The following is a 24,738-nucleotide window of genomic DNA, read 5'->3' on the forward strand; positions in this document are numbered from 1 at the left end:
CTGCTCTGGCGTGAGCTCGAAGTAGTAGTGGTTCGTGATGGCCATCTCGCGCGCCACACCTAGTGGGACAGGAGGGACCGGTACGCCTCCGACGCTCAGCAACCAGCCGGTCGGGACGCGGTAGCCCGGCGGGCAGGGGTAGTTCAAGGCGCAAAGTGCCTCCGCCTCCCGGGGGGTTAGAGATACGATGGAAGCCATGGGAGAGAATGATGAGGTTTGCAGATATGAGTCTAGATGTGATATGTAAATGGAGGCCAAGCCTACATATATATAGGCGGGATGACGGAGGCGGGAAGACAGAGGCGGGAACCGGTGGAAAGCGCGGGAAGAAAATAGGCGGGAACGCAATGGCGCGGCAAACCTTTAGTACCGGCTGGTGGGTGCAACCGGTACTAAAGGTGGTTTTTCTGTCATGTAACAAAATTGTCGGTGGGATAAGGATGCGTGGGTAACCTTTAGTACCGGCTGGTGGGTGCAACCGGTACTAAAGGTGGTTTTTCTGTCATGTAACAAAAGTGTCGGTGGGATAAGGACGCGTGGGTAACCTTTAGTACCGGCTGGTGGGTGCAACCGGTACTAAAGCTGTCGGCAGGATAAGGATGCCCTGCTCGATGAGATAAAACATGTAGCGCACGACGCCCTGTCGGAGGAAGAAGACAATGTAGAAGCGGCGCCGTGCCTATAAAAGGAGCATCGATACGCCATGGCAAGCAGCGCAACAAGCCAACATGGATGGAGAGTTTCATCACCATGGATGGAGGAAAGGGTTGGGAAATCTCCCGTGGCGGAACTTGTCGAAGATGCCCTTGGTGCACACGCCCTATGGCATCTTCGGAAGTTCCGCCTCGGAAAAATTTCCCTGCAAGCCCGTGAAAGACTCCATCTCCTCTAACAATGTTGGGGAAAGGGTTGGGAAATCTCCCGTGGCGGAACTTCTCGAATATGCCCTTGGTGCACACGCCCTATGGCATCTTCGGAAGTTCCGCCTCGGAAAAATTTCCCTGCAAGCCCGTGAAAGACTCCATCTCCTCTAACAATGTTGGGGAAAGGGTTGGGAAATCTCCCGTGGCGGAACTTCTCGAATATGCCCTTGGTGCACATGCCCTATATATGGCATATTCGGAAGTTCCGCCTCGGAAAAATTTCCCTGCAAGCCCGTGAAAGCTACTTAACTAGTAAAACAAGCCAACCATCTCCATTGTTAATATCTTACATACAGTAACATCATTACACAAAAGTGATTTCCATATTGAGATACACAAGTTATGATCCCTATATCTAGCCAGTCTTCTGAGTTTTCTTCGTCTGTTTCCCTTTCTTCTTACTGCGACGTAACCATGGACAATCTTCATTGTTTAAGATGATGCTTGGGTCAATTTTTACCTTGAAGGGTGGAATATCGTCAAACTTATTATAATCTTCTGACATGTCTGTCTTGTCCTCTACTCCCACGATGTTTCTTTTTCCTGAAAGAACTATGTGCCGCTTTGGCTCATCGTATGATGTGTCCTCTTGCCTTTCTTTTCTTTTTTTCGGTTTGCTAGACATGTCCTTCACATAAAAAACCTGAGCCACTTCACTGGCTAGGACGAATGGTTCGGTGTCGTACCCTAGATTCTTGAAATCCACTGTAGTCATTCCGTACTGCGGGTCTACCTGTACCCCATCTTTCAGGTTGAACCATTTGCACCGGAACAAAGGGACCTTGAAATTAGGTCCATAGTCAAGTTCCCATATCTCCTCTATGTACCCATAATATGTGACCTTGTTCCCATTGCCATCTTCTGCATCAAAGCGGACACCACTGTTTTGGTTGGTGCTCTTTTTGTCTTGGGCGAAAGTGTAAAATGTGTTCCCATTAATCTCGTACCCTTGAAAAGTCGATATAGTAGAAGATGGTTGCTTGGCCAACAAGTACAGCTGCTCGTCATCGGTGACATTCATGAGACGTGTTTGCAACCAACCGCCGAAAGTCTTCATGTGTTCTCCATCAATCCAATCTTCACGTTGCTCCGGGTATTTAGAGCGTAAGATATCCTTGTGTTCCTCTTTGTACGGAGCCACCAAGATGGAATTATGTAGAACTGTGTAGTGTGCTTGAGTGAAAGAATGTCCATCCATACACGTTGTTGATTTCTTTCCTAGCGTGCCTTTTCCACGCAGTATCCCCTCATAGCGCGATTCAGGAACACCGATCGGCTTAAGGTCAGGAATAAAGTCAACACAAAACTCAATGACCTCCTCTGATCCATAGCCCTTGGAGATGCTTCCTTCTGGCCTAGCATGGTTATGAACGTACTTCTTTAAGACTCCCATGAATCTCTCAAAGGGGAACATGTTGTGTAGAAATACAGGACCGAGAACGCCAATCTCTTCGACCAGGTGAACTAGGATATGTGTCATAATATTGAAGAAGGATGGTGGGAACACCAACTCGAAGCTGACTAGACATTGGACCACATCCTTCTGTAAATTTTGTAGAGTAAGTGGATTGATCACCTTCTGAGAAATTGCATTGAGGAACGCACATAGCTTCACAATGGGTACTCGAACATTTTCCGGCAGAAGCCCCCTCAATGCAACCGGAAGTAATTGTGTCATAATCACGTGGCAGTCATGAGACTTTAGGTTTTGAAACTTTTTCTCTGACATGTTTATTATTCCCTTTATATTCGACGAGAAGCCAGACGGGACCTTGATGCTACTCAGGACTTCAAAAAAGATCTCCTTCTCCTCTTTGGTAAGAGCGTAGCTGGCAGGACTGTAACATCCCAACTTTTCAATAATGAGATAAAGAGAGAGTTTCCCAAAATACCAAATTTGAGAACCAACAAAAACTTTGTATCATCATATAGTGCTATGCATATAGATCACCTTGTTAATTATTTGAGTGTGCATTTTGCCATGATGCTTGTTTATGTGTTTACACTTACTCTAAAAACCCTAACCATGATCTCATGATCATCCAAATCCAAAGGAAAAGAAAAGAGAAAAGAAATTATAAAAATCAACTCAACACACCCATATGGCCTATGCCATTTTTACAAATCTTTAACCTCGACCATTTTGGTTTGCACCATTGGTTGTAAATGGATACTAAACAATTATTAACACTTTGGGAATCAAAGAAACCCAAATCAAATCAAATTTGAATCAAATTTGAGCTCACATGTGATTATGGTCACTTGTGCCAATTTCAGCATGATACCCACTTTGAGCCCCTGGTTTTTGAGATTTCACTTCTACACTTGGCCAACTCTTTGCACCTCATCCAAGACAACCTTAAGGAGAACAACTTTGCCCAAAACCATCACCCCAAACTTTTTCTCATTTTCAAATGAAAAGCAAGCCAAGTGGAGACTTTGAAACAAATTCAAGATCTTATGCAAAATGTGATTTTGCATTTCAACTTCATTTTGACCACCACCACCACCAATATACTTCAAATAATATATGATTACAACCCACCAAAAAGATTTGCAAAAATTCAAAAATAAGTTTCTTGCGGGCATTTCATCAAACACTTGTTATGCAGGGTATCTAATTGTGCCCATGCTGAAAATGTGAGGAGACCAAGTCTACCCTGACCCTTCTCTGCATACTTGGAGCACCCTCTCACCACCCTGCACCGTTTCCACCACTTGCCAAGCACTGGAGCTTGCTCATTTGACCAGAGCATGACCATGCCGTGGCATGGCATGGCCAGCTCGTGCCATCACCCTCACCTCTCCACTCCAGCCTGCCCTGCCATGTCACACCACTCCCTCTCCCTCTCCTGAGCATGACCAGACCAAGCCACGACGAAGAATCGCACCGCAACGGGCAGAAATCGCCGTGGCCAGAGGCGCCCAGGCACGCCCATGCATGCGCCAGTGCGCGCATGGCACGAACCCTGGCACGCCCAGGGCGTCAGCCGCCCGGAGCCCTCGCGTCACCTCCGCACACAATCTCTACGCCAGTCGACGCACGATGCCACCCTGCACCTCCTGGACATGGCCACTTGCCCGCGGGAACGCCACAGGTGACGACTGCGTCGACGACCGTCCGCCACGGCCTGCGAGCTCTCGTCGACCTCACCGTCTCGTCCGAGCCTCGTCTTCACCGCCATCACGCACGTCAGCCTCGCCAGGACACTAGCAACCAGACGCGCCCATTCCTTGCCTCTTCGCCGCCCTGGAACGACGACGATGACGGCGACCCTAGCCGAGCGCCACGGCCACCTCCCTCCGCTATATAAAGGGCACTCCCCTTCACAAATTGAGCACGCCCACAGCTTCCTCTCCTCACCCTGACTCTCATCGCCACCTTACCTCGCTCGATTAGCCACCGGAGGCCACCAATCGCAAGATCACCGCCGCTCACCGTCGCCAGCAATCGCCGGAGAAGGAGGCCGCCCCCGACGATGCCACTTCTACCAGACGCATCCTCATCAACGACAACGTCCCTGCGCACACCTCCGACGATCGCCGGAGCTCCGACGAGCTCGCCAACCCCCTACCTCCGCCGTGCCAGCGCTCGCCTCTCGTCGACAACGACGATGACGCTCGACCGTCCGATCCGCGCCTGATCCAACGACCCGCGAACAACGTACCGTTTCGGTGAGTTAATCGCGCTGACCAGTGGAGCCCGCCTGTCAGGCGGCCCACTCGTGCCAGACGCGAAGCTGGGCCGGCCCATCTCTTTTCCCGCCAGCCCATTTAATTCAAATTCGAGTTTGCAGTTATTTCCAAAATTGATTACTGGTTCCTTTTTCAATTTTAAATAGAATCAAATCTACCCAACCAAATTTGATGATTTTGGTATTGATGGAAAGCTTGTGAAAAGCCCTATCCAACCCCACTGGTCTCACCTCAAACTTGTTTGTAGAATTAATGTGATAAAAATAACAAGGCAGGGACTTTTCAGATTTCAAACAATTATTAAAAATCAACCATAAGTGATTTTGAGTTGATTCCAACTCTCAAAAATCAAATTTCATATTGTCTAATTGTTTATGTAAAAATATAGCATAGTTGTTTGTATGATCATGGCCTAGTTTAATTAAAGGACTATATGGCTATTTCTAGTCAAAGATATTGTCCAAAACTATTTAAAAATCACATGGGAGTTTCTCTCTCATTTAAATCTTGTCATGAACATTTCAAAATGAGATAGAGACTCTGGTCATTTTAGTCTCATATGATTTGTTGATGATATTAAATCATCACCATGTTAGGATTAAATTGCATGAGGTGCTCCACCTCATTTAAATCATTTTCTTAAATGATAAGTATGAAGAGGTTGACTTTGGTCAACCTAGGTCATATATTATTCATGAAAGAAATTAAATCTTAATAAGATAATGAGAGGAAATTATTTCTCTAAGGACTTTAAAGTAACACCTAAATTAGTATGAGAGGAAATTATTTTTCCTAAATAAGAAAACAAATCCACCCACATAATAGTAATGTGTGATGCTAGCATAAGTTGTGTGATTCATGTGTGTGCTTAGTCTAGTACCTAAGTTTGGTATGATGATTGTATACTCCGTATTCGTATTTTAGACGCTAGTACCGAGGAGTACCCAGAGGAGGAGGAGGTCTACTTCCAAGGAGAAGAAGACCACTTTGATCAGTACACCAACCAAGGCAAGCTAATATTCTTGCAAGTGCAAGGCTCTCTTGAGCAAGGCACCCCTCCACTTTACCTTATGTTGAATATTTCCCATCCCAAGTTATTTACATTGCAAGTTTTTGCTTGGTTTATTTAAAGCCTACTTTTATAGTTAACTTTGGTCTAAGTATAGAGTAGAACAAGAGTATCAAACTTAGCCTAAGAAGTTTAAGAGTTAAGTAGCACTCCTCAGGACTAGTTGCCAGTGCCAACAAATAAAATTGACTACTCTAGTGGGGAACATGTGACTTGTTTTTGAATTTGAAACCTTGGAATGATGAGTCATTCCATTGCATGATTTTTGAAGGTGAATATGACCAAGAGAAGATGGTGATTTTTGGTAAAACTGATATTGGTTTGGATGCGATACCTTTCCAATTTTTGAGTACCCCCACAATACCTGATTATGGGTAGGGCTTAACTGGAAGTTTATGCATCTTAGTATGGGTTCCCTCTAAACAAGCATCATAGGGGTTATGCCGAGGCTGCCTCCGTTAAAAGTGAACTGATGTGAAATGAGGTGAATGTCCGGCCCAAGCCCTGTGCAGTTCCCAGGCGGACGGTTTGTCTTCACTGGGAGGCCAAGCTCATGGGGAGAGGTGCCTCTACTAGGATATGTAGGTGAAAGGTTATGGTTGATGATCCGCGTACTGAGTTACGATTATTCAGGGTTATCCCTGACGGATGAAATCAAATGTTGTGGCACAAGTGTGCAACCTCTGCAGAGTGTAAACCTATTCGAATAGCCGTGTCCACGGTTACGGACGGTTGGAAAGGCCATACTGTTCCATTGTCAGAGGTTGTCTTGAAAAGGGTTGATGATTTGAAGGGTGACTTGAATTGAATCACAACTAAGTTGTGGGAATGACACTAATGTTCCCACGTGAGTTAGTTAGCATATGGAGAGTCCTTTAATAAATGCTTATGAAATAAAATTGGCTTTATGCAAAGAAACCTAGAGCTTAGCGCCCCCTTACTAAAATTGGTAGTACTTACACTAATATTAGTTTGCGAGTACTTTAAAGTACTCACGGCTGTGTCCCTGGCTATTCAAATGGCCAGACTATGAAGAGGAGCAGCAGTATGAAGATGACGGCCAGCAGGACGTCTACAACAACTAGGAATTCTTCTGACGTCAAGCGTTGGCCTGTGGAATTAGATAGTCCACTACTACTACGCTTCCGCGATGTAATGTGTTCGTTGATCATTAGATCAACTATTTGTGTAATATTGGATCATGTGATCTCCTTTTGTAAGACGATTATGGTTTGTAATGAATGATGACTTATGATATCAACTGTTATGTCTCGCAACAACAATCTTCCTGGGATTGCGATGTATGGCATAGTAGGCATCTGGACTTAAAAATTCGGGTGTTGACAAGTAGGTATCAGAGCCATTGTTTGACCTTAGGAGACCCTAGTTAGAATGGACGTCTGAAAACTTAGTTTCAAAAACAAATGAAGTAGATATTTACGAAAAACTTATTCACTCTCTTACCCTGAAGACTTTTATCAAAAGAGGAAATTCATGCTTCACCTTGCAATTCTACATAAAATTTTGATACACTTACACATCTCTAACTTACTCATCCATTTCGCTTTCAGATGGAGCCAACCAACACCAAGTTTTACCAGCTGGGCAATGACGGTGACCTGATCTTCGAGAAGGACCTGAATGCCCTGTCTGACTTTCTTGGACGCCCGCACCCAGAGTTCCACGGAGTCGAAGTCAACGACCAGCCCGGAGGGGAGCTTCAGTGGGTTATCACCGCTGATCTGAGGGGCAAGATGGAATCTCCTACCTCTGAGAGGATCCTCTTCACCTTCAGGGAAAGCAACTGGCTGGACGGACTCGCACGTGCTCTTCAGGAAGCACTTGCCCGTTTGTGCGGACAAAACGTGGCAGCCCTCCAAGAAGAACGCTTTGCGCATCTCGCAAGGCGTAACTCCGCCGGAGAACCCATGGACCTGCCGTTACACCCCGAGCTGAGGCACCATGTGGATCATCTGGACTTCATGCTGTACCACACTCAGCAGGATCTGGACAACGCCCGCGCCTATGCCAACCAGACTCACCTTGCACTGGCAAATCATGCCGATGCAATCAAGATGCTTGCCAAGGACCGCAAGACCCTCCGCCTGCAGCGTGCCAAGAAGAACGCTACCATCACGCGCCTTCGCGCCAGGATAGCATCCTTGGAGGCCACTGTCAAGGCCCAAGAGGACCAGCTGAATGAGATGGAAGAAGACGGTGAAGACCTTCAGGGAGGAGAAGCCTTCCTGAGTGATGATGATGACTTCGAGGAGGATGAGAACACCGAGGAGGAGGACTACGAGTTCCTGGAGGCCGGAGAAGATGACTTTATCCCGATCAATGTGGATGATGAGTAGTTGCACTTGATCACTTGAGTAGGTGTGAGTTTGTATCCCGTCCTTTGTATCGTAGCGCGAGTAAATGGTTCTTAAAACCATGGAGGTGTTAGCTTGTAATATGTGATGTTTGAATGAATGAATGTGTGTTTGTGTTTACCATCCAAAGAATTCAAGATTTAAATTTTTGAACCGACTCAAAATAAGCCATAGAAATTTCCCTCTCATCTCATGATCTATTTCCATGTTCAGATGGCCCCTCCAACTCGCAGCGCAAGTCAAGATGCCATGATGCAACTGCTGCAGACTTTGATGGCTGATAGAGAAGCTGAAAGAGCCGAAAGACAGGCCAATCTTGCTACACTACAACAGCTAGCTCAGAACAATCAAGGCCATGGAAACCATGATCACCCAGGATCAAAACTCAAGAACTTTCAAAACACTAATCCCCCTGTTTTCAGCAAAACTGAAGAACCCCTGGATGCCGATGATTGGCTCCAGACTATGGAAAACAATCTAGAAGTAGCTGGAGTTGAGGACAATGAGAAAGTGCTGTTTGCCACGCACTACTTAGCAGGACCAGCAAGAGCTTGGTGGACAAGCACCCGTGCCATGAACGCGGGACAATTCATGACTTGGGCAGATTTCAAGCTCAAGTTCAGCAAGTACCATGTGCCCCCGGGTCTGATAAAGAAGATGAGGGATGAATTCCGTGAATTGAAGCAAGGCCGGATGACGGTGGTAGAATACCGCGACAGGTTCCTCACCCTGTCAAGGTACGCCCCCGATGAAACCGACACCACAGAAAAGAGAAAGGAGAGATTCCTGAATGGTCTGCATGATGAAATGCAGACAGTCTTGGTCAATATCCCCTTCGCCGACGTTGAAGCCCTGGTGGATTCCGCCATCCAGATGGAAGGCAAACTTCACCAAGCCAACGAGAACCGCAAACGCCGCATGATGCACCAAAGTGGGCCCAGCAACACTCAGAAGTATCGCCCCAGCTCAAGCGGAGGTTTCACCCCCAGGAACCACAAGCCCAATGCACCGATGTCACGTCCGGGTTTTCAGAACCGGAGTGGAGGAAACCCCAGGCCAGGAGGCCACCACAACAACAACAGCAACTACCACAACAACAACAACTTCAACCGCGCTCCGCCAAGAGCCCCCAACAACAACAGCAACACCAACACCGCTCCGAGGACTGGGAGCAACGCCATCCCCGTCACCCCCAAGGACAAGTCCACCATCACTTGTTACGAGTGTGGAGTCGTGGGACACTACTCCAATGAGTGCCCCAAAAGGTTAGCCAAGAATGCCGCCAACGCCGCTGCACCTGCTCAGCAGCAACGCCGTGTCTCCACCGGCAAGAAGTTCACCCCCAACAACCCCAACAACCGTAACGGCCGCCTCTTTCACATGAATGCCGAAGAAGCCCAGGAAGCACCAGATATTGTGCTGGGTATGTTTTCTGTTAATTTAGTACCTGCACGAGTGTTGTTTGATTCCGGGGCATCACATTCATTTGTCACTGAAGACTTTGCATGCACAAGTAAAATTCAACCAATCAGTTTGAAGCATGTCATGATAGTCCAAATACCTGGTTCGACTACAAAAGCTAGAAAAATTTGCAAAGATGTGCCTATCAGAATGCATGAAGTAGATTTTTATGCAAATTTGATTGTTCTGGGAACAAAAGGTTTGGAAGTAGTACTGGGTATGGATTGGATGTCGAAACATCATGGATTAATTGATTGTGCCAAGAAGGCCATCACCATGACTAGTAGCACCGGAATATTAGTAGAGCATGTATCTGAAAGGCTGCCCAGAAAGTTTACCTGCAACCAGAGTATAGCCCAGCCAACCTTGGATCAGATCAGGGTCGTCTGTCGATACCCTGATGTGTTTCCTGATGATTTTCCTGGTATGCCCCCAGATCGGGATATCGAGTTTATCATTGAGTTAATCCCTGGAACCGGACCGATAGCCCAGAGAGCCTATAGCATGAACCCCGCAGAGTTAGTCGAACTGAAGAAGCAACTGGATGATATGCTAGCCAAAGGTTTGATCCAACCAAGTGCCTCGCCCTGGAGATCCCCAGTGTTGTTTGTGGATAAGAAGGACGGTGCCACTCGTTTATGTACTGATTACCGTAAGCTTAACGATGTCACCATCAAGAACAAGTACCCCCTGCCAAAGATAGAAGACCTGTTTGACCAGCTGGCCGGTGCCAAAGTGTTCTCTAAGATTGATCTTAGGACTGGTTATCACCAACTGAAGATCCGTGCCACAGATATTCCTAAGAATGCCTTTACCACCCGATATGGATTGTACGAGTACAATGTCATGTCATTTGGATTGACCAATGCCCCTGCTTATTTCATGAATCTCATGAATAAGATCTTTATGGACTTTTTGGATAAGTTTGTCGTTGTCTTCATCGACGACATTCTTATCTACTCCAAATCCGAAGAAGAACATGAGCAACATTTAGAGATTATCCTAGAAACCCTTAGACAGCATCAGTTGTATGCCAAGTTCAGCAAATGTGAGTTTTGGTTGAAGGAAGTAGGATTCCTGGGACATATCTTGTCTGCAGGAGGTATTGCGGTAGATCCCGCTAAGATCAAGACCGTTACCGAATGGCAAGCCCCAACCACCCAAACCGAGGTCCGCGCTTTTCTTGGATTAGCCGGATATTACCGCAGGTTTGTTGAAGGATTTTCAAGCATAGCTAGACCAATGACCCAACTGTTAAAGAAGGACAAGAAGTTTGAATGGACGGATAAATGTGAAGAGAGTTTCCAACAACTCAAGAGCAGATTGACCTCAGCCCCAATATTAATCATGCCGGACATCACCAAGCCCTTTGATGTGTACTGCGACGCCTCCAAGATTGGTCTTGGATGTGTGCTTATGCAAGAAGGCAAAGTAATATCATACCTGTCAAGACAACTGAAGCAACATGAACAGAATTACCCAACCCATGACTTAGAGCTTGCAGCCGTAGTTTTAGCCCTGAAAGTTTGGCGTCATTACCTCATGGAAAATCGATGCGAGATATATTCAGATCACAAGAGCTTGAAGTATATTTTCACCCAGAAAGAGCTGAATATGAGATAGCGCAGATGGATAGAATTGATCAAGGATTACGACATGGAAATTCACTACCACCCCGGCAAGGCCAATGTGGTAGCGGACGCCCTAAGTAGACTGCCGTGTCAGTTGAACTCCATGATAGCAATAGAACAACCCAGCCTGTATCAAGAGTTTCAACAGTTCAGACTAGAGCTAGTGAGCGAAGGATTCTTAGCCAGCATTAAGCTCCAACCCACCTTGATGAGTCAGATAAAGGAAGCCCAGAAGGGAAATGCCAGCATTGACGGAATCAAGAGTCAGATAGCTGCAGGAAAAGCACCGGGATTCACCATTGATGAAGAAGGAGTTCTTTGGTACAACGGACGCCTGTGTCTACCATCAGATTCAGAGTTGAAGCAAGTCATTCTGAAGGAAGCTCACGACACCCTATATTCCATTCATCCCGGTGGAACCAAGATGTATCAAGATTTGAAAGAACAATTCTGGTGGCATGGAATGAAGCGAGAGATTGGAAGCTACATTGCCAAGTGTGATATCTGTCAGAGAGTCAAGGCAAAACACCAACGACCCGCAGGATTGCTGCAACCACTGCAGATTCCAGAATGGAAGTGGGATTCAGTAGGAATTGACTTTATCACTGGTTTGCCCAAATCAAGCAAAGGAAATGATTCAATTTGGGTAGTGGTAGATAGATTAACCAAGGTAGCCCATTTTATCCCTGTCAAGACCACCTATCAAGGCCCAAAGTTAGCTGAGTTATATATCTCCAGAATAGTAACCCTGCATGGAACCCCAAAGTCCATTGTGTCAGATAGAGGATCCCAATTCACCTCAAGATTCTGGCAAAAAGTGCATGAAGGACTAGGAACCCGTCTGAATTTCAGCACAGCTTATCATCCGCAGACTGACGGACAGACCGAGAGAGTCAACCAGATACTGGAAGATATGTTGAGAGCCTGTGTGCTAGAGTATGGATCCAAATGGGAAGACTGCCTACCTTATGCAGAATTCTCCTACAACAACAGTTATCAAGCCAGCTTACAGATGGCCCCCTTTGAAGCCCTGTACGGAAGAAAGTGTCGTACCCCTTTGAACTGGTCAGAAGTCGGAGATAGTCAAGTCTTCGGCCCCGATATTCTCCGCAAAGCCGAAGAGAAGGTGCACAAGATCCGTGAATACCTCAAGACCGCCCAGTCAAGACAGAAGAGCTACACCGACAAGAGACGCCGAGAGATGACATTCGAAATCGGAGATTTTGTGTATCTCAAAGTCTCACCCCTCAAAGGAATGCAGAGGTTCCAACTCAGAGGAAAGCTCGCCCCCAGATATGTTGGACCTTTCAAAGTTCTGAGTCGCCGAGGAGAAGTTTCATATCAGCTTGAACTACCGGAAGAAATGTCCGCGGTGCACAATGTGTTTCACATCTCACTACTTCGGAAGTGCCTAGAAGTGCCGGAGAAGACCGAAGTGTTCAAGAACATCGACCACAGAGCTATTGATATCAACAAGGACCTGACATACCGTGAAGTGCCTATCCGCATACTTGATGAAGCTTTCAGGACCACCCGCACTAGGAGTATCAAGTTCCTAAAAATTCAATGGAGCAATCACACTGAAGAAGAAGCCACTTGGGAGCGCGAAGAAGATATGAAGGAGGAATACCCAGATCTCTTTAGTACCTAGTTTTCTTTAGATCTCGGGATGAGATCTTTTGTAAGGGGGAAGGGTTTGTAACATCCCAACTTTTCAATAAAGAGATAAAGAGAGAGTTTCCCAAAATACCAAATTTGAGAACCAACAAAAACTTTGTATCATCATATAGTGCTATGCATATAGATCACCTTGTTAATTATTTGAGTGTGCATTTTGCCATGATGCTTGTTTATGTGTTTACACTTACTCTAAAAACCCTAACCATGATCTCATGATCATCCAAATCCAAAGGAAAAGAAATGAGAAAAGAAATTATAAAAATCAACTCAACACACCCATATGGCCTATGCCATTTTTACAAATCTTTAACCTCGACCATTTTGGTTTGCACCATTGGTTGTAAATGGATACTAAACACTTATTAACACTTTGGGAATCAAAGAAACCCAAATCAAATCAAATTTGAGCTCACATGTGATTATGGTCACCTGTGCCAATTTCAGCATGATACCCACTTTGAGCCCCTGGTTTTTGAGATTTCACTTCTACACTTGGCCAAGTCTTTGCACCTCATCCAAGACAACCTTAAGGAAAACAACTTTGCCCAAAACCATCACCCCAAACTCTTTCTCATTTTCAAATGAAAAGCAAGCCAAGTGGAGACTTTGAAACAAATTCAAGATCTTATGCAAAATGTGATTTTGCATTTCAACTTCATTTTGACCACCACCACCAGATATATACTTCAAATAATATATGATTACAACCCACCAAAAAGATTTGCAAAAATTCAAAAATAAGTTTCTTGCGGGCATTTCATCAAACACTTGTTATGCAGGGTATCTAATTGTGCCCATGCTGAAAATGTGAGGAGACCAAGTCTACCCTGACCCTTCTCTGCATACTTGGAGCACCCTCTCACCACCCTGCACCGTTTCCACCACTTGCCAAGCACTGGAGCTTGCTCATTTGACCAGAGCATGACCATGCCGTGGCATGGCATGGCCAGCTCGTGCCATCACCCTCACCTCTCCACTCCAGCCTGCCCTGCCATGTCACACCACTCCCTCTCCCTCTCCTGAGCATGACCAGACCAAGCCACGACGAAGAATCGCACCGCAACGGGCAGAAATCGCCGTGGCCAGAGGCGCCCAGGCACGCCCATGCATGCGCCAGTGCGCGCATGGCACGAACCCTGGCACGCCCAGGGCGTCAGCCGCCAAGAGCCCTCGCGTCACCTCCGCACACAATCTCTGCGCCAGTCGACGCACGACGCCACCCTGCACCTCCTGGACATGGCCACTTGCCTGCGGGAACGCCACAGGTGACGACTGCGTCGACGACCGTCCGCCACGGCCTGCGAGCTCTCGTCAACCTCACCGTCTCGTCCGAGCCTCGTCTTCACCGCCATCACACACGTCAGCCTCGCCAGGACACCAGCAACCAGACGCGCCCATTCCTTGCCTCTTCGCCGCCCTGGAACGACGACGACGACGGCGACCCTAGCCGAGCGCCACGGCCACCTCCCTCCGCTATATAAAGGGCACTCCCCTTCACAAATTGAGCACGCCCACAGCTTCCTCTCCTCACCCTGACTCTCATCGCCACCTTACCTCGCTCGATTACCCACCGGAGGCCACCAATCGCAAGATCACCGCCGCTCACCGTCGCCAGCAATCGCCGGAGAAGGAGGCCGCCCCCGACGACGCCACTGCTACCAGACGCTTCCTCATCAACGACAACGTCCCTGCGCACACCTCCGACGATCGCCGGAGCTCCGACGAGCTCGCCAACCCCCTACCTCCGCCGTGCCAGCGCTCGCCTCTCGTCGACGACGACGACGACGCTCGACCGTCCGATCCGCGCCTGATCCAACGACCCGCGAACAGCATACCGTTTCGGTGAGTTAATCGCGCTGACCAGTGGAGCCCGCCTGTCAGGCGGCCCACTCGTGCCAGACGCGAAGCTGGGCCGGCCCATCTCTTTTCCCGCCAGCCCATTTAATTCAAATTCGAGTTTGCAGTTATTTCCAAAATTGATTACTGGTTCCTTTTTCAATTTTAAATAGAATCAAATCTACCCAACCAAATTTGATGATTTTGGTATTGATGGAAAGCTTGTGAAAAGCCCTATCCAACCCCACTGGTCTCACCTCAAACTTGTTTGTAGAATTAATGTGATAAAAATAACAAGGCAGGGACTTTTCAGATTTCAAACAATTATTAAAAATCAACCATAAGTGATTTTGAGTTGATTCCAACTCTCAAAAATCAAATTTCATATTGTCTAATTGTTTATGTAAAAATATAGCATAGTTGTTTGTATGATCATGGCCTAGTTTAATTAAAGGACTATATGGCTATTTCTAGTCAAAGATATTGTCCAAAACTATTTAAAAATCACATGGGAGTTTCTCTCTCATTTAAATCTTGTCATGAACATTTCAAAATGAGATAGAGACTCTGGTCATTTTAGTCTCATATGATTTGTTGATGATATTAAATCATCACCATGTTAGGATTAAATTGCATGAGGTGCTCCACCTCATTTAAATCATTTTCTTAAATGATAAGTATGAAGAGGTTGACTTTGGTCAACCTAGGTCATATATTATTCATGAAAGAAATTAAATCTTAATAAGATAATGAGAGGAAATTATTTCTCTAAGGACTTTAAAGTAACACCTAAATTAGTATGAGAGGAAATTATTTTTCCTAAATAAGAAAACAAATCCACCCACATAATAGTAATGTGTGATGCTAGCATAAGTTGTGTGATTCATGTGTGTGCTTAGTCTAGTACCTAAGTTTGGTATGATGATTGTATACTCCGTATTCGTATTTTAGACGCTAGTACCGAGGAGTACCCAGAGGAGGAGGAGGTCTACTTCCAAGGAGAAGAAGACCACTTTGATCAGTACACCAACCAAGGCAAGCTAATATTCTTGCAAGTGCAAGGCTCTCTTGAGCAAGGCACCCCTCCACTTTACCTTATGTTGAATATTTCCCATCCCAAGTTATTTACATTGCAAGTTTTTGCTTGGTTTATTTAAAGCCTACTTTTATAGTTAACTTTGGTCTAAGTATAGAGTAGAACAAGAGTATCAAACTTAGCCTAAGAAGTTTAAGAGTTAAGTAGCACTCCTCAGGACTAGTTGCCAGTGCCAACAAATAAAATTGACTACTCTAGTGGGGAACATGTGACTTGTTTTTGAATTTGAAACCTTGGAATGATGAGTCATTCCATTGCATGATTTTTGAAGGTGAATATGACCAAGAGAAGATGGTGATTTTTGGTAAAACTGATATTGGTTTGGATGCGATACCTTTCCAATTTTTGAGTACCCCCACAATACCTGATTATGGGTAGGGCTTAACTGGAAGTTTATGCATCTTAGTATGGGTTCCCTCTAAACAAGCATCATAGGGGTTATGCCGAGGCTGCCTCCGTTAAAAGTGAACTGATGTGAAATGAGGTGAATGTCCGGCCCAAGCCCTGTGCAGTTCCCAGGCGGACGGTTTGTCTTCACTGGGAGGCCAAGCTCATGGGGAGAGGTGCCTCTACTAGGATATGTAAGTGAAAGGTTATGGTTGATGATCCGCGTACTGAGTTACGATTATTCAGGGTTATCCCTGACGGATGAAATCAAATGTTGTGGCACAAGTGTGCAACCTCTGCAGAGTGTAAACCTATTCGAATAGCCGTGTCCACGGTTACGGACGGTTGGAAAGGCCATACTGTTCCATTGTCAGAGGTTGTCTTGAAAAGGGTTGATGATTTGAAGGGTGACTTGAATTGAATCACAACTAAGTTGTGGGAATGACACTAATGTTCCCACGTGAGTTAGTTAGCATATGGAGAGTCCTTTAATAAATGCTTATGAAATAAAATTGGCTTTATGCAAAGAAACCTAGAGCTTAGCGCCCCCTTACTAAAATTGGTAGTACTTACACTAATATTAGTTTGCGAGTACTTTAAAGTACTCACGGCTGTGTCCCTGGCTATTCAAATGGCCAGACTATGAAGAGGAGCAGCAGTATGAAGATGACGGCCAGCAGGACGTCTACAACAACTAGGAATTCTTCTGACGTCAAGCGTTGGCCTGTGGAATTAGATAGTCCACTACTACTACGCTTCCGCGATGTAATGTGTTCGTTGATCATTAGATCAACTATTTGTGTAATATTGGATCATGTGATCTCCTTTTGTAAGACGATTATGGTTTGTAATGAATGATGACTTATGATATCAACTGTTATGTCTCGCAACAACAATCTTCCTGGGATTGCGATGTATGGCATAGTAGGCATCTGGACTTAAAAATTCGGGTGTTGACAAGGACCTTGATACTTCTCTGGATTCAGGTTGTTTCCTTCGTGGATACTTTGCTGGTCTTGCCGTGCATCCGGTGTATCTTTTGTCTTCCCATACACGCCCAAGAAGTTCAGCAGGTTCACGCAAAGATTTTTCGCCACGTGCATCACGTCGATTGCAGAGTGAACCTCTAAGAATTTCCAGTAGGGTAGCTCCCAAAATATCGACTTCTTCTTCCAAATGGGTACGTGTCCGTCAACATCATGCGGAATAGATTGTCCGCCGGGACCCTTTCCAAAGATCACTTTTAAATCCTTGACCATATCATATATAACTTCCCCAGTAGGGCGGGTAGGCTTCGTTCGGTTATCTGCCTCACCTCCGAAATGCTTTCCTCTCTTTCTTACGTGATGTTGTTTTGGAAGAAATCGATGATGCCCCAGGTACACATTCTTGTTTCCCAAATAATTACTGTCAGTCTCACCTAAACAGTGTGTGCATGCATTGTATCCCTTGTTTGACTGCCCTGAAATGTTACCAAGAGCAGGCCAATCATTGATGGTTACAAATAACAACGCTCGTAGGTTAAATTCCTTTTGTTCGTGCTCATCCCACACAGGTACACCTTCGTCACGCCACAACTCTAAAAGTTCTTCAACCAATGGCCTCAGGTACACATCAATGTCGTTGCCGGGTTGCTTCGGGCCCTGGATGAGCACTGGCATCATAATGAACTTCCGCTTCATGCACAACCAAGGAGGAAGGTTATAGATACATAGAGTCACTGGCCAGTGCTATGGACTGGAGCTCTGCTCCCCGAAAGGATTAAAGCCATCTGTACTTAGACCAAATCTTAAGTTCCTTGCGTCATCTGAAAATGACTTGAACTCTCTGTCGATTTTTCTCCACTGCGACCCGTCAGCGGGGTGTCTCAGCATCACATCTTTCTTACGGTCCTCTTTGTGCCATCGCAACAACTTGGCATGCTCTTTGTTCTGGAACAAACGTTTTAACCGTGGTATTATAGGAGCATACGACATCACTTTCGCAGTAACCCTCTTCCTGGGGGTGGACTCGCCCTCAACATCGCCAGGGTCATCTCGCCTGATCTTATACCTCAATGCACTACATACCGGGCATGCATTCAAATTCTCGTACTCCCCGCGGTAGAGGATGCAGTCATTGATGCATGCATGTATCTTCTGCACCTCTAATCCTAGAGGGCAGACAACCTTCTTTGCTTCGTACGTACTAGAGGGCAATACGTTCTCCCCTGGAAGCATCTTCTTTATTATTTTCAGCAACTTTTCAAATCCCTTGTCAGAAGTACCATTCTCTGCCTTCCACTGCAGCAATTCCAGCGTGGTACCCAGCTTTTTCTGACCATTCTCGCAATTTGGGTACAATAGTTTGTTGTGATCCTCTAACATTTTCTCCAACTTCAACCTCTCCTTTTCATTTCCGCAGTTCATCTTCGCATCAAGAATGGCCCGACCCAAATCGTCATCCGGGTCATCAAAAATCGGCTCATCGAAAATGGGCTCTTCTTCAGCTTCGTCTTCCCCCATTCTACTATCACCGTCTTCAGTGAATAAGGGATAGTTGTCACTATCCTCTTCTTCTTCGTTGTCTTCCAATATAACCCCTCTTTCTCCGTGCTTGGTCCAACAATTATAGCTGGGCATGAAACCGTTCTCCAGCAGGTGGACGTGAAGGGTCTTTGAGGTAGAGTAATCCTTCATATTCTTACAGGAACTACATGGACAATACATGAAACCATTCGACCGCCTGTTTGCCTCAGCCACGTTGAGAAAATAATGCATGCCATTAATGAACTCGGGATGGCACCGGTCACCGTACATCCATTGTCGACTCATCTGCATTTTATATGTATATCAAAAATCATTAAGTACACAACATCGTGGATATATGAGTGACCAACTTAATTAATATTCAAGTTCATCACATAAAACTAATTTTTTTTTATAAAAAAGAAGAGGCTCACCGAGGTGGTACCGTGCCGGCTAGGGGACGACGCTGGCGATCGACGGCGGTGAGGACGGGGATGATACTAATTAAAACCTACAAAACATACCATAATTTCAGCTCAAATTGCATATAAAAAAAATAAAATCCCTAACTTAGGCATTTCATCGAACACCTTGCTAGCACTAGAAAAATAGTACGAGTTAAAACTACCAAAGAAATGAGCTAAATTAGGAACGCCGAAAGGAAGGATGATATTGCTAACCCTTGGATAGATGTATGCCGTTAATCTTGTTAAAATGGTGGAGAAAAATGAAGATTATTGGAGTGTGAGAGGTGCAAAATATTTGGAAATGTGAGAGGAGGAGAAGGAGAATGAGAGAAATGAGAGATATGCAGGGGGTCGGGCGCGGCGGCGCGCTGATATAGGGCACAGACCCTTTAGTACCGGTTCCTTACATGAACCGGTACTAAAGGTGCAGCCCTGGCCCCACCTCCGCCTGGAAACTGGGCCCAAACCCTTTCATACCGGTTCGTAACACGAATCGGTATAAAAGGGCCTTAACGAACCGGTATAGATGTCCCTCGCATGGAACCGGTACTAATACCCCCTTTAGTACCGGTTCGTAAGGGAACCGGTACTAAAGGCTTAGATGGATGCCCATTTTTCTACTAGTGATCCGCTACGGAGCGAACAGCCGCGCCCCTACCAGGTTCATTTAGACCGCGGCAATTCCACTGAGCTATGTTAGGGACCTAGCGGTCAAACGAGTAGGCCTTCCTCATCTACATCAGGGATAGTAAGAGCGAAGAGGGGTACTTGGCTGGGGCTTGAGGCTCTCCGTCGGTAGCCATGGAGGATTCGGTGGAGCGGTGGCGGCCTCCGCTCCCGGTAACGGTTCGACGGTGGTACGCATGATCCGCGCCGCTGTCCTCTTCCCTGGTGATTCGGCAGGAGGGATTGGCGGTATGGGGTTGCTGATCTTGCTATGTTTTTTGTGGCGGTCCTCGGGTTTCTCGCATGCGAGGATGAAGATCTTCCGGAGGTCAGTTTGCTTTGATCTGGCTGGAGAGATGAGTTCCGGAAAGCTCCGCTGGCGAATGAAACAGTGCATCTTTTGCCTCGAGTTTGCTGGATCGGGTGGTACTCGGTCGCGCGCACCCATATTTTTATTTCGACCGTTTGGTTCCGGAGGGAGCGGCGCGAAGCTTTATTCTGTGTTGACATCAGGTGACTTTTTGGTCCATGGTGAAGTCAGAAGAAGGAATATCATGAAGGCCGGATTGGTGGACTAACTAAAGGAGGTTCGAGTCTCTGTGATGCTAAGGGATCTGCTTGGCGTTCCGGGCTCTGCAGCAGTGGTATGCATGTGGGGGCGGCAGCACATGGGAAGTTCAGAGTCTTACCTCTCAGGGTGAAAACCCAAGGTCTGACCTTAACTGGTTGTGCCTAGCAATGATCTTGTTGGAGGCATTGTTTTGAGAGTGGGTACTATCTTCAGGGTGAAAACCTAAGACCTTTGGTTGGGCGATAACGGCGCTGGTGCACTGTTCCCATCTTGGAGACGTCGCTTTTGGAGAGTCTGTGTGTTGTCACGGTGGTGGTTGTATTGCTGTTGCTAGGCCTAGAAGGCTGTAACGAGACTTTTATTTCTTAGTTTTCTTTACTCTTTTTTGGCTGTGTGCATCCGTACTGCCACTAGGGTGGGGCGTTGTTGCAGAGGCTGGATGTAATTGGTATCTAAATTTTTTTTTATCTGAATCTCAGATAGCTCTTGCCAAGTAGATAAGCATGTTATTTATTGACAAGGGAGACATGAAATTTAGTTGACTCTGCCTGGTTCCTAGTTGAGTGAGTACAAAGAAGGTTACAATTAATTTGAAAATTCAGTGTATAGGCCAGTCCAATCATATGCAATGGAGTGCCAAATCATTCTGTCCTAATTCGACCTCAACTTTCAGAGTTCAGACATGGCCTTCTGGGTCCAGCAGCTGGTCCTTACATACATGCACACATCTGTGCCGGGCCAATATGTCGGGGCTAGTTGACATTCGCTTTATGGCCGTCCACACGCACAAATATATGCGCCGATCCATCCATCAGTTTCACTTCTTTATTCTTCCTTTTTACCTTTTCGTTAGTTCTTAATTTTTCTTCATGCAATGCATAACCTAGACAAGCTAGATATATCCTGATAATCTAAAGAAAGATAAATATACACGATCTGCTCCCAAGATATTGAGTATATGTATTATTGTATGCATCCCAACAAAACTAAGCTAAGACAAAACTGAAAGTGGTCGTCTGTCAGGGCCCTGTCGTGTGTACAGTTCTGCGTTCAGGTTATTTTGTAAAAGCTACGCTGGAGTATCGTATATACTCCTAGATCCTAGGAATATATCGCATATATCCTAGCCAATCTAGATTGAACTGCCATCTTATCTTGCATACTAATTATCTCTAGTAATCAGCCGATCGCGCATTGCAGGGAGATAGTATAGCAGTATATAAGCAGGTCTAGTAGTTTACAGTACTAATTAGGAGGTCATTGGTATTAACAAGTGTTGGATGGTTTTTTTCCTAGGGAATTAACCATCTGAAGAGATATGGATATGCCATTTGAAGACGCGCGCAGCAGAGTTGTTTGTTCTTATACACCGTCCGCAGGCAAGAAAAAGTCAGTACAGCACACACATTGCTCCATGGCTGCTGTCAGGGATTCAGGCTGGCGAAGAAATCAAGGATCAGAGGGAGAGAGAGAGGGAGGTACCACTCCTCACTTTTCAACAATGCACACACTGGTACCGATACTGTTCATGCCTTTATTTCTCTCAGCTCAGTGATAACTGACGAGTGAGTGCTGAGTACCACACACGAACGCAGGCTGCTGTGCTGTGGGCTCTCTCTGTCCACACACAACTACACTCGTAGTAGAGTTTACTGTCATGTCCTATGCATGGTTCTCCGTGCAACCAGCCCAGCCAGCTGAGATTCAGGGGGAGAAAGTGCAGAAATAGATATAGATATATAGGGGTCAGCTCTCCCATCGATAGCTCATTCATGCCATGCATTCCCATGATATGATCAGTCAGTCCATCATATGGTCATCATTCTCATATAATTGGAATGGTGCTCCCGTCCCTGCTCACTGCAGTGCAGGCAGTGTGTACAGCCTGTGGTTGGGTCAATGTCAGACTGAGACAGATGGTAGAGGTCCCAAACTGCATCTGCATCTACACACACACTACCTTTAAAGCTGAAACAAGCTAGGCACAGCAGTATCTAAATAAAAGCTCTCATGATGAAGAAAAGGCAGGATGGCCTCTTTCTTTTATCACTTAGCCGGGCTTTTGATCTTTTCACCCTCACATAATATCGTGTGAAAAAGTACCCATCATTTGCTTTCTCTGCTTTTCTTGCCTAGGTTTGACCCCTTCCCACTACTCATTGTTGTCTTCCTCATCATCCATGATCCATCCATGGCATAAACAGTGTGTTTTATCACTTACGTAGTAGCTCCGTCGTACATGCATGGTACATGTACAAATGGTTACTTGTATGCTATTCCTGTAGGGATGCATGCCCTACTTGAACTGAGCTAACATACATGCATGTTTTTTTCACGTTCAAGATCTTGATTATATGATGATGCACGGGTTTGACCCTAAATGGTGTGACTGAATTCAAAGGTTCATTGAGAAAGGGAGTGTGGGAACTAGAGTTAATAATGACATAGGTCACTATTTTCAAACTCAGGGAGATACCCTATCTTCTATTCTTTTTAATATAGTTCTAGACATGTTGGCTATCCTAATTGCTAGAGCAAAGGAGAATGGTCAAGTGAGTGGACTTATACCTCATTTAGTTGATGGCACGGTATCCATTTTACAATATACGGATGACACTATTTTTTATGGAACATGATTTAGTTCTATGTATTTTTAAAGACCTATCAGGTTCAAAAAATAATTTTCAAAAAAGCGAGATATTTTGCTTTGGGAAATAAAATGAGATTGAGAAAGAGTATAGAATTGTGTTTGGATGCGACACATGGACGCTCCCTTTTAGATATCTAGGAATACCAATCCACTTCGTAAAATTAAAAATGGCGAGTCCAAACCAGTAGAATACCAGTAGATGTTGTCTTACGAGGACATGCTTATTCTCATTAATTCGGTTCTAATGAGTTTGCCTATATTCATGCTCTCTTTCCTTAAGATACTAATCGAGATCCAGAAGAGACTTGGCTTTTATTCTTTTGTCAAAGGGATGGTTATAAGGGCATCATGGGCGACGCAAACGGTGCGACCGCACGGTCGAAAAATACGTCTGTAACCAGGCCCGGCAGCCCGACACATAGTGACCGGGTTGTCCACGGAGAGCAAACGCGGCACAAATATGCGCCACGGATGCGTCTCCGCGGACGTGCCGCGTGACCGCTCGCGTCTGGGCAGACGTTTCGTCGGGCCCTCCTAGCAGCGACCCTGGCTCGATATGTCTTCTCAGCGGTGCCAGTACTGGCGACGAGGCGTCGCTTCGGTAGTCTACGCCATGTTAATGGCGATGCCTCGCCTGCCGAGCGGCCACTGTCCACCTCAGCCAACGACGTTAAAGGCGCTGCCACGCGTGCCGCGCCCCTCGGCTACGTCTGGCGTATATAAAGAGGGGCGCGCGCTCGGCTGCCTCATCTCATCTCCTCCACACAAGCCCTAGCCGCAGCACAACCTCCACCGTAGCGCCATTCCCCACAAGCACGCGAGGGGATCCATGGCTGGTCCAGGTGGCCGGTGAGGGGGTTGAGGCCGCGGGCGCGGTCGCCGCGGCCGGGGCCGCTGTGCTGGAGCAGCATCACCCTGCCGCTCGCTGTCGCATGCGCTGTCGTCGTCTTCGGAGGAGGCGAGGTGCTTCGAGTCCATCCTCTTCATCGATGAGGACCCACTCGGCATCAAGCGTATGCCGGACAAGTTCATCGAGTTTGTTGACGACACTGAACCAGATTAGTTGCAGCTGCGGGAGGCCAGATGCGGCTTCTACCGGTGGCCTGTCGAGGTCTTGTTCGACGGGCAGGGTAAGATGTACCTGCACACTGGGTGGGACAAGTTCGCCCGCGCCCACAATCTTGAGGCCGGCTGCCTTCTCACCTTCCTCTATGAAGGCGACAACGAGATGATCGTCAAGACATCCTGCCGCAGGCACTACCACACGGACGAGTCCGACGAGGACACTGACAGCTAGTGTTGTTCGAATGTTCTTTCTTTGCAGAGAAGATGGCCACCCGCTAATTGAAACCACTAGTGTAGGTTTCTGGATGTTCTTCCTGCACATCTAAGAACATAGGCACACAGAATCCAGCTGAATTTTCTAGTTTGGGCGACTGGGTGTCTGAGAGTGTTCTTTCTTAGCACCGAAAGAACGAAACCAGCGAGCTAACACTAGTTAGGTTTTTTCTTATTTTACAATTTTGAAACCATGTTCGAAACTATGTAGTAGTTTGTGTAATGTTTCTATCTATGGTTATTAAATAAAAAGAAAAAAATTAGGTAAAAATATTTATGCGTCGGCCCGCTGGAGGCATCCCTGACGCAAATGAACGCTGGTAAAAAACGACCATTTTCCTCTCCGCGAGACAACGCAAACGGACGCGTGCGACCACTTTCCGCA

General features: G+C 46.2%; 1 protein-coding gene across 1 annotated transcript; it reads right to left on the reverse strand.

Annotated features, from left to right (window-relative positions):
- Window positions 1-1,278: 1,278 nt before the first annotated feature.
- LOC139832049 (uncharacterized) lies at window positions 1,279-19,295 on the reverse strand. Its single transcript, XM_071821457.1, has 5 exons — window positions 19,096-19,295; window positions 17,893-18,967; window positions 17,261-17,808; window positions 2,027-2,775; window positions 1,279-1,903 (listed from the first exon to the last, which is right to left on the reverse strand). The coding sequence occupies exons 2-5, from the start codon at window positions 18,965-18,967 to the stop codon at window positions 1,279-1,281; spliced, it is 2,997 nt and encodes a 998-aa protein (XP_071677558.1). The 5' UTR covers window positions 19,096-19,295.
- Window positions 19,296-24,738: the final 5,443 nt, after the last annotated feature.

This window comes from Lolium perenne, chromosome 6 (assembly GCF_019359855.2).
Source record: "Lolium perenne isolate Kyuss_39 chromosome 6, Kyuss_2.0, whole genome shotgun sequence".
Classification (NCBI taxonomy): Eukaryota; Viridiplantae; Streptophyta; class Magnoliopsida; order Poales; family Poaceae; genus Lolium; species Lolium perenne.